General features: G+C 49.6%; 5 protein-coding genes across 5 annotated transcripts in view; 1 reads left to right on the top strand and 4 right to left on the bottom strand.

Moving 5' to 3' along the window:
- The window catches only part of POSPLADRAFT_1153463 (hypothetical protein), a gene marked incomplete at both ends in the record, with an annotated part of 3573 nt that extends 2830 nt beyond the window's left edge, over nt 1-743 (bottom strand). The window contains 2 exons of the mRNA XM_024486746.1: nt 341-473; nt 536-743. Of these exons, the coding sequence (XP_024335457.1) occupies nt 341-473; nt 536-743 (341 nt within the window). The remainder of the gene's footprint in view (nt 1-340; nt 474-535) is intronic.
- A 2340-nt stretch (nt 744-3083) lies between these two features.
- On the bottom strand, nt 3084-4834 carry POSPLADRAFT_1036253 (hypothetical protein; the record flags this gene model as incomplete). Its single annotated transcript, XM_024477135.1, has 10 exons — nt 3084-3230; nt 3288-3355; nt 3473-3532; nt 3620-3727; nt 3798-3839; nt 3927-4020; nt 4188-4215; nt 4345-4523; nt 4718-4749; nt 4789-4834. 10 exons carry the CDS (start codon nt 4832-4834, stop codon nt 3084-3086), a joined length of 804 nt encoding a protein of 267 aa, XP_024335456.1.
- Nucleotides 4835-5498: 664 nt separating this feature from the next.
- POSPLADRAFT_1060554 (hypothetical protein) lies at nt 5499-5924 on the top strand (the record flags this gene model as incomplete). The annotated part of the gene is made up of 1 exon (XM_024481278.1): nt 5499-5924. One exon carries the CDS (start codon nt 5499-5501, stop codon nt 5922-5924), a length of 426 nt encoding a protein of 141 aa, XP_024335455.1.
- Nucleotides 5925-6693: 769 nt separating this feature from the next.
- POSPLADRAFT_1152541 (hypothetical protein) lies at nt 6694-8819 on the bottom strand (the record flags this gene model as incomplete). Its single annotated transcript, XM_024486666.1, has 12 exons — nt 6694-6772; nt 6830-6973; nt 7046-7174; nt 7222-7326; nt 7378-7544; nt 7596-7609; nt 7664-7784; nt 7841-7956; nt 8014-8159; nt 8216-8407; nt 8461-8593; nt 8651-8819. 12 exons carry the CDS (start codon nt 8817-8819, stop codon nt 6694-6696), a joined length of 1515 nt encoding a protein of 504 aa, XP_024335454.1.
- A 1575-nt stretch (nt 8820-10394) lies between these two features.
- The window catches only part of POSPLADRAFT_1152492 (hypothetical protein), a gene marked incomplete at both ends in the record, with an annotated part of 3903 nt that continues 1025 nt past the window's right edge, over nt 10395-13272 (bottom strand). The window contains 14 exons of the mRNA XM_024486660.1: nt 10395-10475; nt 10528-10641; nt 10722-10787; nt 10835-10893; nt 11206-11267; nt 11321-11479; nt 11539-11655; nt 11704-11785; nt 11836-11858; nt 11907-12147; nt 12200-12320; nt 12373-12484; nt 12570-12872; nt 12927-13118. Coding sequence (XP_024335453.1) covers nt 10395-10475; nt 10528-10641; nt 10722-10787; nt 10835-10893; nt 11206-11267; nt 11321-11479; nt 11539-11655; nt 11704-11785; nt 11836-11858; nt 11907-12147; nt 12200-12320; nt 12373-12484; nt 12570-12872; nt 12927-13118 — 1732 coding nt within the window. The remainder of the gene's footprint in view (nt 10476-10527; nt 10642-10721; nt 10788-10834; nt 10894-11205; nt 11268-11320; nt 11480-11538; nt 11656-11703; nt 11786-11835; nt 11859-11906; nt 12148-12199; nt 12321-12372; nt 12485-12569; nt 12873-12926; nt 13119-13272) is intronic.

Here is a 13272-nt window from a genome sequence, read left to right as displayed (position 1 = left end):
CCATACCGTAGGCTAAATCAAGTGTGAGGTCGCTTGTATATCTAGAAGAGAAGAGATAAGCTAGTTGGGTAAGATATGAAGCAATTTAATCTAACCTCTGCACATGGGCGAAGAACGCATTCGGAGAATCGAGCAGTTTGATGATCAGCTTGTCAACGCTGCTTTTCAGTGTTGTATGTAATCCAGTCAAGGCTCGTTCTGTCTCGAGGGCGGCTTGCAGCCACTTCCTGTGCTCCCGCCAGTCCTCATCGGCATTCATGAATGCTGTGACAGGTTTGAAATCGTATCTAGAGCGACTTTGAATGTACGTTCACGGATACAGCGACGCAAAGTGATTTACACGTCTTCCCATAGTGTTAATCCGGCCCTGTCAGAGTAGATCGCCCCCTTCTTCTCCATGAGGTCTTGTACTGCACGTAGCGAGTTGAGAAGAATCATGGGCTTCCTGAATATTTGGGCATAGACAACTTCCCCTGGTGGAGAAAGGAATGCCATCAGCGCACAGTATCCCTCGCGGCACGATGCAAACGCATACCATACGTATGTGCCCACTCTCTGAATGTTTCGTGTTGATCCTTGAAAGGCAGCTGATGGAGATTCCCAAAGAATGGCATAGGTGTTGGACCAGGCGGATATGCCTCGTACTTTCTGTGAGTCCATCGAGTACACAGATAGCATGTGAGGAGGGATAGTAACACGACCGCCGCTTCAGGTGTTCCGCTCGATGCGAGGATCCCAGGCATCATGGGTGTGTAAGTTGTGAGCTCATGTCATGCGTAACTCGGTTTATATATGCACTGCGCTGGTGTCCGAAACATCACAGGACCATTTGAAATTTCTCTGAGGTTAGATTCATTTGGTTCCGATGGGCCGAGCACTCGGTGTGAGAAAGTTGTTCTCGCCATGAGTGAGCCTGTGTCCCCAAGATAGAAGCACGTACATTTGCCAAGGGGGACGTCTCGAAGCAGTAACAGCTCCCATCTTGAGTTTCAGGGGTAAATCACATTGGGAAGCGACCCGAAAGCCGCATACTTATTATCACGCCTTCCTCACCTCGATCGAAGGGGGTATTTCGCGAATTGCACCAGTAAAGCTTTCACTTCGTTCTGGCCTCGTGTGAACAGAGACTATGTAGGTAGCGGAATCCAGCGGAGTTGGACTGTACATCGCCTTGGATTCAGTAATTCCTGTGACGATAAAAGCTGTCTCCTGAGATGTAAACCTCAAATATGCATAACCACTGGTGACGGGGACTCACCTGTCTCGATCACTTCGACCGTTGACGCAAGCAAAGCATTGCAGTCACAAACTTGAGGTGCCATAGATCCGCTTTAGCTGCTGAATATCAAATTGCCCTGGGCAAAAGAAAATGTGTCAAATACGGTTAAAGGGCATCAAGTTGATTCTAGTACGGGAAGATCGTCGGAAACGTCGGAAACGTCGGAAATGCCCGTCAATTGCTTCCGCAGAATGTTGGTGTGCATTTATGTGGCGCCTCATTGTTCGAGGTGACGTACTCGAACTTCAAGAACGCTTGCAGGTTGATTATGGGCACTTTGGGGAATCACCCTGATAGGACTCTGTGACATATCAAGAATTATTTCAGTTAATGAAGCACGCGGTCAGGAACGGGCGCGATAGCATAAATTGATCGCTCGCGATATACGTACCGTGCGCGATTGTTCCTTACAGGCATCGTCACGCCCGTGAACTCACGCGCTTGTCGACCGTTTTCCCGTTATTACAACAGCCTGTAAGCACACCAGGCATAATCTCTAAGATATTACAACAGCCTGTAAGCACACCAGGCATAATCTCTAAGACCAGTTCTCGAGCTTCAAGTGGTCATAGCTTCTTAGTTTTACGGAGTTTGAAATTGAGAAGCTTGACGTGGTGATTCAGCTTGGAGGAGTTTCTGTCTGCACAACACAACCGAGACTTGACGGCCTGGGTACCTTACTGCAGCACATTTCGTCCAGAGTAGTGTAGTAAGCTCTTCAACATACTGAACATGTCTAGCAGGAAAATTGAAATGTCCCCAATACGGAATATCCCCGGGACGAAGCCGTGACCACATTGCTCAATCAGGATTTTTTTATTTCGTGCATTTGACCCTTCGAGAGGGTATACGTCAGAGATCTCGGGTGTTATAGTCTTACAGTGGAGCTGGGTGAATGCGATTCAACAAATCGGACTGTGACTAGTTCCTTATCAATCGATCAGGCGAAGACTTCGACTGTGTATCATTTGACAGTATTTCAGGGGCACAGATGCGATGACTAGTCGATGCGCTTGTTATACAGTGTGGGTACAACCGATCAATGCCGCTGAGATACGACTGTCCTCATGTTTCATTCAAATGTTGCGCGCGCTCCCCGTTTCTTGCGATTGTCACGTATAGTTGCCCTGGTAGCCTAGAACGAGTGACAAACATAGTACACTGCCGATACGCAGTTGAGTCAGCTTCGTACTAGGCGATACTAGTTATCAAGCACATGCCCGACTGCACCCGACTCAGACAAGCGCTTCTCTGTGGAGGAGTAATATGATTACACCTGTGACTTCTGGGGCCATTGGCCTCCGCTACACTTCCTGGTGTCCCAAGGAATGGAAGTCCATAGATACCCACAAAGGAACGGGGTCCACAGGTATTCAACGAACCTGCTTGCTATTTGCTCAGCATATCTTCAGTGTCTTGATCAGAAGCCTCCAGCGGAGCCACTAGAAGACCAGCAGCCTTCCCAAATGCTGCGTAGATGTAGTGCCGTAGTCTTCTGGCGACTTGTGCACGCCACACGTGTGCTTGACTTCTGTCCTACCACCAACTCGGTCGCGCATCGGATTGATATATTGATCATTTGAATCCCACGTTTGTCATGAAACAAAGTGGTTCCCGGCGGTATAACGCCTCATGATACATATTGCCGCATCCGGTGCGTGCAAACGCCATGATAGATGGAATCTCCATATCGATAGGTCAAGACGGGATGTCGCGTGTGGAAGCCGCGGAAAGGGGTATTTCAGGAAACGTGGCACGAAATGTGAGGTGTACTTACTCAGCGGAAGCACCTCGCAAAGTACTCTTACTCGGCAGCGACCTTGACACCGTGTTGCAGAAAGGAGCGGGGCGATGCGGATTGAGAGCGATGGGCAGAGATGTGGTCGCTTATGTGCATTATGGTAGACTCGTACTCGACTTGGTGGAAACTTTCATGATGTGGATTGCAGTGCTAAGCGTTCGCAGGATTCAAGATTTTTAGAGTTGAGGATCCAATGACTGAACGTACCATGAGCAAATTTGCGCGACTCGCGGACACAAGTACGCGAGCGAGTTTCGCAATGTATCTGACTACATCTGTAGATGGGTCTCAGCGATGTGCCCGCTCCCCTTGCAAGTATACTCTGTCTTCTTAGAGAAATGCTGTGAGCCACCAGGAGGCGGAGGCACTTGCAACTACATGATAAAACACACCTCTAGTGCATCTACCGTGACGACGCTCCATTGCCAAGATGTATTCGGTAGCTGGCAAAGCTGAGAGTTTCATGTGGTATATATTCGGAGACACAGGGTGTTTTTGCATCATAATTGCAGCATCAAGCAGTGCAGGCACCCACTCACAGTTAAACGACTTGTGAAACTCTCTCTCTCTCTGGGAATCATTCCTGGCGCCGCCAGTCATGAAAGGTTGAATGTTGGGCAACCGTAATCGCCGTCGTCTTACAGGAGCTGCAAACCCACCCAAAATCAACACGAAGCAGTATTTTGGAGCGCTGTGTACGCGTTCATACTCACTCACAAGCTAGGAAAGACCCTCGTGGTTGACTTCCTCTTGGAGCATCTGCATGACAAGAAATGTCTCAATTAGAAATTCGCAAAAGGAGAGCGCGTCACCAGCATCCCGTAGTTCCTTAAGAGTGCTACGTACATTTAGCAATGCACCAACTAACTCTAGCATACGACCATGCGTGTGACTGAGATACACGTAGACTTGTCGGCATTTCCTGGCTGGCTTGTGCATCCTACGAATATTTCGGCTAGCCATCATCCTCACGTTTTATCGCGCGAACAAAGCATGTCCTGGATGGAGTGAAGAGTAGTATATCCTTCAGACAACTTCAAGAGTGTGACCATCGGTATGTAGTAAGTCAATTCATGACTCGAGACTGAAAGCAGTATTGACAGTGACCCTCGTAGACTTCTTGCGCATTGGCCCACTGCACATCTAGAGTGAGTCGCTTTGAGGAATCTAGATACATCATATAAAAGAGGTTGACGCTCGGGAGTCTAGGCGCGACGCGGTCACGTGCTTGTCCCAATTCTCCCTGCCGACCCCTGGGATTTACCTTATCGTTGACCCGTCCCCTCCACCCTCGACTGGGCTCGGTGCTGACCTTCTCCAGATCTCCTTCAGCTCGTCTCTCCAGAATCTTGCCTCATTTGACCCGCAGACCCTACAAAAATGATCACTTCCCACTTCCCCTGCCCCCTCACATGCCGGGTCTGCTGTCACATCGTCTAGGACCTGCGTATCGCCGCACAGCACAAGACCCACGATATTAGTAGCTAAGGAAGGACTACACCGCCTCACAAACATCTTGCCACCCGCTAGTCATCGTGTAGTCGAGGCCGTGAATTCCGCGCATAGCCGCCCACATACCACAGCGCTTCGTAGCCTCATGTTGGCATCTAAGACATCTCGCAGCCAGCTACTCAAACCTGGCCTTCGAGCATGTCTCCCAACTCCTCCGCTACGGTGAAGGTCCACCGCTATGATCGCCTGAACCTACAGAGTATGGCGAGGTCCTCGTCGGGAATGTGGGCTACATCCGCCATGGGGCATTCTACCGCCTGTTTAATGCGACGAAAGCCGCGGACGACCCCATATACAAGGAGTAAGAGGCCTTGTAAACCACGCCTTGAGCCATATCCTCGAGGTAAGTAATACTATCATTCCCGATGAGGGCACGTATTGATGATTCAAAGCACTCTGAGGCAGACGTCGCCTGTAAAGTCAGCCTAGTCTCATAATTGCCGACGATGCCGCTAATAGCAACTATAGGATGAGGAGATTTGTGATGATATAGTGGCATCCTTGCGCCGCGTCCAGCCCACTACTGAGGTGAACGCGGACAAACGTAACCCATACGCGTGTCTACGTATCACATATATATAAGACCATACATTTAGTTGGCATACTTTCATTTGAAGCTCTTCATGCGACTGCGGCCCTGGCGGCAGCAGAAAACGCGGAGTAGGCAGTGACCGACGAGCAGGTACAAAAGCACCGCGATCCCAACACACAACCGGTACCACCACCAGAAACCGATATCGCCGAGAAACTCGAGAGGACGCTTGTTGTGCGGCACGGTATGCTCCTGGGTCTTGGCGCAGACGCTCATTGCGGCAGCGTGTGCGCATTGGCGTACTCCTCAAACGGCCGCTGCCGGAGGTCGTATCACGGAACTAAAAGGACACTGAAAGGACATACGGCCACCATATGCGCACTCGCGTCCTCACCAGACAGCTCGCTGATTGCCTCTGGTTCCCTCGCTCGATCATCTTATGGAACGTAGTTGCAGGCGAGAAGACTGTCGCGCTGAACAATCACGACGGCTTCATTGACACGCTTGCGTTCTCTCCGGGTGGCAAGAAACTCGCATCCGGGTCAGTCGACTTCACAGTGCGGGGATGGGACGTGGAGAGTGGCCGGCAGCAATTTCTGCTCACGGCCCTCGTCATGGTTGTCACGTTCTCTCCCGACGGCACACAGCTCGCTTCCGGGAGTGCCGACTGCGACACGCGTGTGTGGGATGCTGAGACTGGCATGGTGATATCTGTTCTCAAGGGCCGTCAGGGTGTGGTCTACTCTGTCCGGTTCAGGTGTCAATCGCTTGTGAGCATAGCTATTCAGATCAATCGATGATGATGACGAGAAAAGCCTGAGATATGAGTCCACGACGTCTCAACGAGTCAAAGCCAGAGATCAGGATCCGAATGCGCTACTTACGGAGCTTATAAGCTGCATACCGTGCACGTTTGAGGGCAAGGCGCATATGAGACAAATTGAAAGAACAGAGAACGGGAGATACACATACTCCATATACAATCGTGCTGGCGCTTTGCAGCTGACACGATCAGGGAAGCATTGTCGGTCTGCGCTTCCGCAGTGATGTGGACGGCACTTACCCGAGCATATGAGACCGAGATGAGCCGAAAGTACGCCACTATCAGTGTAGGGGAACACGTCGCACGAGACTTCAGGGTCTGCAAATTCCAGCGTTTAGTCTACGAGCATTATCATGTTTTGATGTACTCCTTTGATTGAGCCATGAACGGGATTATCAACAACCACCAGTCTTTGAAAATCTGATCACAGTTGCGCTTCCCGTGAGATGCCTGTCAACCGGACTCGGGCACCTGATAGCTGTTTGGTTGCTATGTGGACGAATCCAATGTAACCGTAACCCGCGAGGCAATAGCGTCGGTGCCTCGATCCGACAGTCAAAAGAGTCCGCGATCATGCATGAGAAAGCCGTGGCAATATCCAGCGAAGGACGACCGGTGAGATTAGCGGGAACTTTGTGACAGGACTTTTGTGCATTTAATTCTGTGCATACGTACTGTACGTACCCAAACATTGAGGAAAATGCCAATCTTGGCAATAGCGAGAAAGAGACAAAGCTGAAAGCGAACTAATGAGATTTCGCAATGATGAGTTCTGCAGCCGCTGGAGCTTGTGGGCGGATGCTACAGATAAATTCTCTTGGATACCTAGGATAGAGTCATCATGAATACGAGTATCATCCACATACTCGAAATTAGACATACCTGGTCAAGGCGGTAACGAACGAGAATTCAGGCTCAATCTCAGCACCAAAAGTATCCCGCGCCTTCTTGATATCCATTGTCGCCAGTATGTTGACTGCCGCGAGCCAAATACTCAAATCAGCCACGTAACGGCCAGTGCAAATACTACGGCAGTTGGATGTGCATGACCGTAGAAAGTGAGCCATAGGACAGTCAATCAATGGTAATATTGCTCACCGTCTTCCGAAGCCGAACACATATTTTCTAGGGTCATACATCTCGAGTGTCTCTGCATCCATCTCCTCAAATCTCTCGGGCCGGAATGCGTCGGGATCAGGATAAATAGACGGGTCGCGCGAGATGGCCCTACAGGAAATCAATTTTGATTGTAGGTAAATAGCGATCATTCTCACCAGATATTTGATATGACGCTTGCTCCCTTCGGAAGGAAATAGCCGTTGTATATATCATCTTGGGCAAGACAATGAGGGACACCCAGCGGCACAGGGGGGTTCCAGCTATGACAATGTGAATGTCTGACCACAGGTGGTGACTCTATACTTATTTACCGCAGTACTTCCATGAGCACATGTTCAACATATGGCAGCAATTTCCTGTCGCCAAACTCGGGAAGCCGATCTGATCCAATGACGGAGGTTATCTCATTGTGCACCTTCTCTAATACGTCCGGGTGAAGGACCATTGTCAAAATGAGGGTCAAGAGTACAGCGGCACTCTATAGCACTCAGCCTTTCGCAATATCAAGGCGCAAAGTATATGTTCGCACCGTCTCGGAACCGGCTAGGGTGTATATGTGAGTAGAAAAACATAACCACGTAAGAAGTGGCCACATACCAGCATACAGCGTTGCTGAAGCGCCCTTAATATGGCTTTCCGCCCATGATGACAATTGGCCATTCTCAGACTTCGCTTCAATGAGTGCTGACGCGAAGGAAGGCCTGTACGTTCCGGATATCTACATTGAGTCTGTTCAGCAAAAGAAATACCAAGGTGCTCTAACGCTGTGCTCACAATCTTCTTGACAAGCAAACTGAACGGTACGTCCAGAAGCTGACGTACATTATGTCTTCCTTTCACTACGTCTTGATTGTAAATGGTACCAGGCATCCATGCGGGGATATATGTGACTGTTCGCAAGAGCTCAATACTCCAATTCCAGCAAGAATCAGATATGACACACGTACGGATGGGAAGGAATTCAACCAATGCGGCAACTGTGGCTCCGTGAACGATGGCGTCCGCCGCTTTCTGAGCGGTACTATTAAAGTGGTCGTCATTCGTCAAGTTGTCCATCCCGTAGGCAATGTCTAGGGTGAGGTCGCTTGAGTACCTGCGGCCGTCTGAAGTCAGCTTCGATGAACAAATAGTCACTTCGTCAGGCATGACCTTCGCACATGTGTGAAGAAGGCGTCAGGAGAGTTCAAAAGCTTCACGAGCAGCTTGTCAACACTGCTGCGTATGAGCGGATGCAGCCCAAGTAGAGCCTTGTCTGTCTCGAGAGCGGACTGCATCCATCTGCGATGCTCTCTCCAATCGCCATTCATCTTGAGAGACGTCGTCACAGGTTTGAGGTTGTAGCTTTGGAACATCGATTAGATTAAGGTGTCAATCGGCAAGGGGCCGCAACTCACACATCGTCCCACATTACAAATGTTGGCCGATCAGAATATATAGTGCCCTTCTTAACCATTAGATCCTGCGTTGCACGCAGAGAGTTGAGGAAAACGAAAGTCTTGTTGAAGAGGTGAACATAGACAATCTCGCCTACAGTCGGAGAGTTGAAAGACATAGGAGATAGGCCAGCAGGATGTGAATACATACCATATGTGTGTGCCCATTTCGTAAATGTCTCCGGTTGATTCTCGATAGGCATTTGATGGAAGTTTCCTATGAATGGGATGGGCGTTGGACCAGGTGGATACTGCTTCTGCTTCCGTTGGCTCCACCGAATACAAAAAAAGCATGAGAGGAGAGAGAGGATCAAAACCATCACGTTAGGAGTTCTCGTGAATTCTAGGACACTCAAAGCCATGATAGCTGATCCCAGAGCTTTCCAAAGATACCGTCGGTAGGTGACCGGTCATGATTGGGCTTATATATTTCAATATATACCGTGTTCGCACACGACATAAAAACACGACACTTCGCCGCCCGTTGTCTGCTCAAGATAGACGTGATCTCTCATGAAGTCCGCAGCCACTGGTGGAGGGCGCTTCCAAGTACGAGAATGATCATCAGATGGAGACGTTCGCTCACAGCAAAGCTGTCTCCAAGAGTACGCACCTTGTCTTTGGCAGAACTCTAACTACGAAAGCCTTTCCTGTGAGATCCGACGGGCAGGCCGAATTGAAGCATCGAAGTCCGGCCTCTCCAACATACAGCACTAGGTTCTGCGAAGTCGGTGTGCCGTAACGCAAATCAACTCTATGCACCACGCGACGGGGCAACAGAGTCGCCTTGAAAAATGGACGTGACTGCGCTGCCGCCATGTCTTGCCGCAGCTTCTGTCCCGCCTTTGTCGCAGATTACAAGCTGCCTCGGGTTGCGCTGAGTGCATCATTCTCAGGACTTCCAGAAGTTGGCTTCAGACTAGACGCTTAGAATATCTGTTTATGTTTTTGGACGCATAATTGTTCTATACATCTCAAAGAAACGCACGGGATTGTCAATTCGATGGAGATGCTCAGGGGAGCTCCATGACTAGAAGAAAGAACTCAGGGTCATGCAAATAGTGGGGCTATTTTATTCATCTTTATATACACATATAGTTAGTCGATTCTTTCAGTCACAATGGTTATCACTTAACTGTTGTGTAGGATCTCGTCCAGGTGCGCACGCGCGCATATCGAGGGATATGATGGAAGGGGATAAGTTCAGCGCTTATGTATGACTCGGCAAATGCCGGGCTGATCCATCGTTCACGGACGAAGTCCGGAGGTTTGGAGGAAGCAGACTGCTCTTGGCAGGAGACAAGATTATTCTGCATGCCTCTCGACATCGGCGGGTGGGAATTGCGAGTTGGCGCTCAGACACCAGGTTCAAAACAGCATGATGTGCGGTACAAACAAACGTCGTCTTGCTAAAAGGTATCAATCCGGCCACCTGGTCGGAGATAAGTGCTTATGGATGGGATTCAGCCAGATCAAACTGCGCTGCGCGCTCCGCTGCGAGGGAGGAACGCGGATGTGTCCTGAATGCAAGCTCCCGGGGGAAACTGGAAATACTAGTTACACTCAAGCTTGTGAAGTTCTTCAGGGGACATCGTACCTTGTGCTGCCAGTGATGAAGGACACAATAGGCTCTCACCAATTATTTAGTGAAATGGCAGACCCGTTGAGGTATGAAATAATCTCGATATACATCATTCTGAACGAGCCAATGGGAGACAACTGGAATCAGGTTTTGGTCAGCCAATTAGTATTTCGAGGACACGAGTTCAGGTAATTGCCTAGCGCCGGGTTTGGACATCCCAGAATCCTATAGAGCGCTCAGTCGGCGCACATTTTAGTACAGCACCCAAAGCCTCCTACCGAGTTCTTGCGCACGGTGACGAAAGGGAGCCCAATCATTTGGCGGGTCGCACGTCTGATACGGGAGGCAAGGCGTTTGAAACTAATCCCAGGAATACAGCCTGGAATGTATCGAGCTATTGGGAATTAAGTAGCTAGAGACATTTATATTTGGATATAAGAACTCACGGAAAGGGAAAAAGTCGAGGGAAGATGCAACGAAGCTTCCTGACTGTAAATAGCCTCCATTGCTGCTTCCGCTAGAGAAGTGAACTTGTCTTCCGTGGAACACAAACGATTAATCTAGAGAGTATTCAAGGTGAGATTGCTTGCGTATAAAAAGATAGGACTCAGCTAGACAGTCTCTGGGAGGTGGAATGTACCTCTTGATGAGACTCAGAATCCGGAGAAGTCGCCAGTCCAGCGATGAGCTTGTCGACACTGCTCCTCTGAAGAGAAAGGTAGCTAAGCAGAACAAGGCGAGTTTTCAGCGCACTCTATATCCACCGGCTTTGAAGGGCACCAGACCGTTGCGTCTTACTGTGATTGGCTGCTCTACGTACACGAGTTATTGAACAGCTATCGCTCCACTCACACACGGAACATTACAGGAAATAAACATCATCACGTTGACGGGGTCTGTTGACATCGGACACATAGCACAAGTTGGGTACGCATAACCGGGCACAGGGGACGGCTCGAGTCATCGGATCCGCATTATCTGCGCATGACTCGTAGGTATCTGGCGGAGCGGCAGAGCTGGCAGAGGCCAAAGGTTATATTAAAAAGGTCTGATACATTGGGGTCGACACGGACAGCTGGCTACTCGCGTTCATCATTATGTAAATTAGCGTGCATCTTCCTGACCTATGAGCTCGACAACGGTCTGGTTTCGCGGGCGAATGCTGCAAACAAACTCTTGCGGACATCTGAGAAGATATCCAGTTAGTGTAGGCCATATATTGAGGTATCGAAGATGTACCTGGTCATGCCAGTTATAAAAGATACTGTAGGCTCTATGTTCTTTCCATCACGGGCCTTGTGGATGTCCAGCGTGGCTAGGATGGTCGCTGCCGCCAGCCAAAAGCTCATCTCCGCTAGGTGACGGCCGGGACAGATGCTACGAACAGGAACATATTCACTATGTAAGCGGATATGGTGTTCAGCTGCAAGCACATAGCGACTCACCGCCTGCCGAACCCAAATACATACATTTTTGGATGCGATGCCTTGACTTTCTCGGCGTCCATTTCCTCAAATCTCTCAGGTCGGAACGCATCCGGATCAGGGTATATAGACGGATCGCGTGAGATAGCCCTGGCAGTACATGAGATAAGAGCAGGAGTGGTTCAAGATGAGTCTCACCAAATGTTAGAAATCACAGTCGACCCCTTCGGAAGGAAGTAGCCTTTATAATTGTCGTCTTGTGTTAGAGAGTGAGGAACACCTGAAAGGGAATGTCAAGACTTATGCTGCTGTAAATGCAAGCCAACGTACCTAAGTGTGTGGGAGGGCCCCAGCTGTTTTGGGGTTAGTATCGAGTTGCATCAGGTAGTGTATTGTCGCACCGATACACTTCTAACAGCACGCATTCAAGGTAGCGCAACTTCTTCCTGTCACGGAACTCGGGAAGTCTCTCGATACCGACGACAGCATCGATTTCCTGCTGTACTTTCTGCAATATTTCAGGGTAGAGCGTCATAGCCAAAACGAAGGTCAAGAGTACGACTGCACTCTGCGCAGCGCCATAGTCAGAACTATCAACATTCCTTAGACTCATACATGTTATGCCTACTGTCTCGGCACCGGCTATGCGGTGACATGTCAGGTACGCTCCCAAACAAACACGAAGTGCACCTACCGACGTATAAAGTGGCAGCAGCGCCCTTGATGTTATACGCGACTCGTGGCAGAAGTTGTCCATTATCAGATTTTGCTTCAATCAACGCTGAAGCGAACGAAGGCTTGTACACTCCAGATGTCTGTGTGTCAAATGTCAGACGAAGCCAAGGCAAGTCGCCGAATGACGCTCACAATATTCTTGAGCAGCAGATCAAACAGTATGTTGGAACTTGAGATTGTGGCGAGCGCATGCCACCGTATTTGGCCATGCTTGTAGTACCTTGCAGACTTTGCGCGAGCCGTCCTGTACGTTCCTTACGCGTTTGACAGAGCTCAGACAAACGCGATATATCTTCGTTGATCGTTCTCGCTTCGGGTCTCGGACGAACTTTAACACGGTACATCCAGCATCTGACGTATCACGTGTCTTGCCTTTGCCGCATCTCGGTTGTATGCTGCCCCGGGCATCCATGCAAGGATATACTTCACTGCGTGCACGGAATATTGTGAGCCCAGCCCCAATAGTGTGTCGGATGTACGTACAGATCGGGAAGGAGTCTACAAGTGACGCGACTATGGAATCAGAGTGGGCGATGGCATGAACCGCATCTTCAGCCGTCCTGCTGTAGGCCTCATCTGCCGTTAGCTCGTCCATACCGTAAGCTAAATCAAGTGTGAGGTCGCTTGTATATCTAGAAGAGAAGAGATAAGCTAGTTGGGTAAGATATGAAGCAATTTAATCTAACCTCTGCACATGGGCGAAGAACGCATTCGGAGAATCGAGCAGTTTGATGATCAGCTTGTCAACGCTGCTTTTCAGTGTTGTATGTAATCCAGTCAAGGCTCGTTCTGTCTCGAGGGCGGCTTGCAGCCACTTCCTGTGCTCCCGCCAGTCCTCATCGGCATTCATGAATGCTGTGACAGGTTTGAAATCGTATCTAGAGCGACTTTGAATGTACGTTCACGGATACAGCGACGCAAAGTGATTTACACGTCTTCCCATAGTGTTAATCCGGCCCTGTCAGAGTAGATCGCCCCCTTCTTCTCCATGAGGTCTTGTACTGCACGTAGCGAGTTGAGAAGAATCATGGG

The sequence above is a fragment of the Postia placenta genome, assembly GCF_002117355.1.
Source record: "Postia placenta MAD-698-R-SB12 unplaced genomic scaffold POSPLAscaffold_14, whole genome shotgun sequence".
In the NCBI taxonomy this organism is placed as follows: domain Eukaryota; kingdom Fungi; phylum Basidiomycota; class Agaricomycetes; order Polyporales; family Adustoporiaceae; genus Rhodonia; species Rhodonia placenta.
The sequence above is the reverse complement of the archived record's forward strand: the minus strand, read 5'-3'. Positions and strand labels throughout refer to the sequence as shown.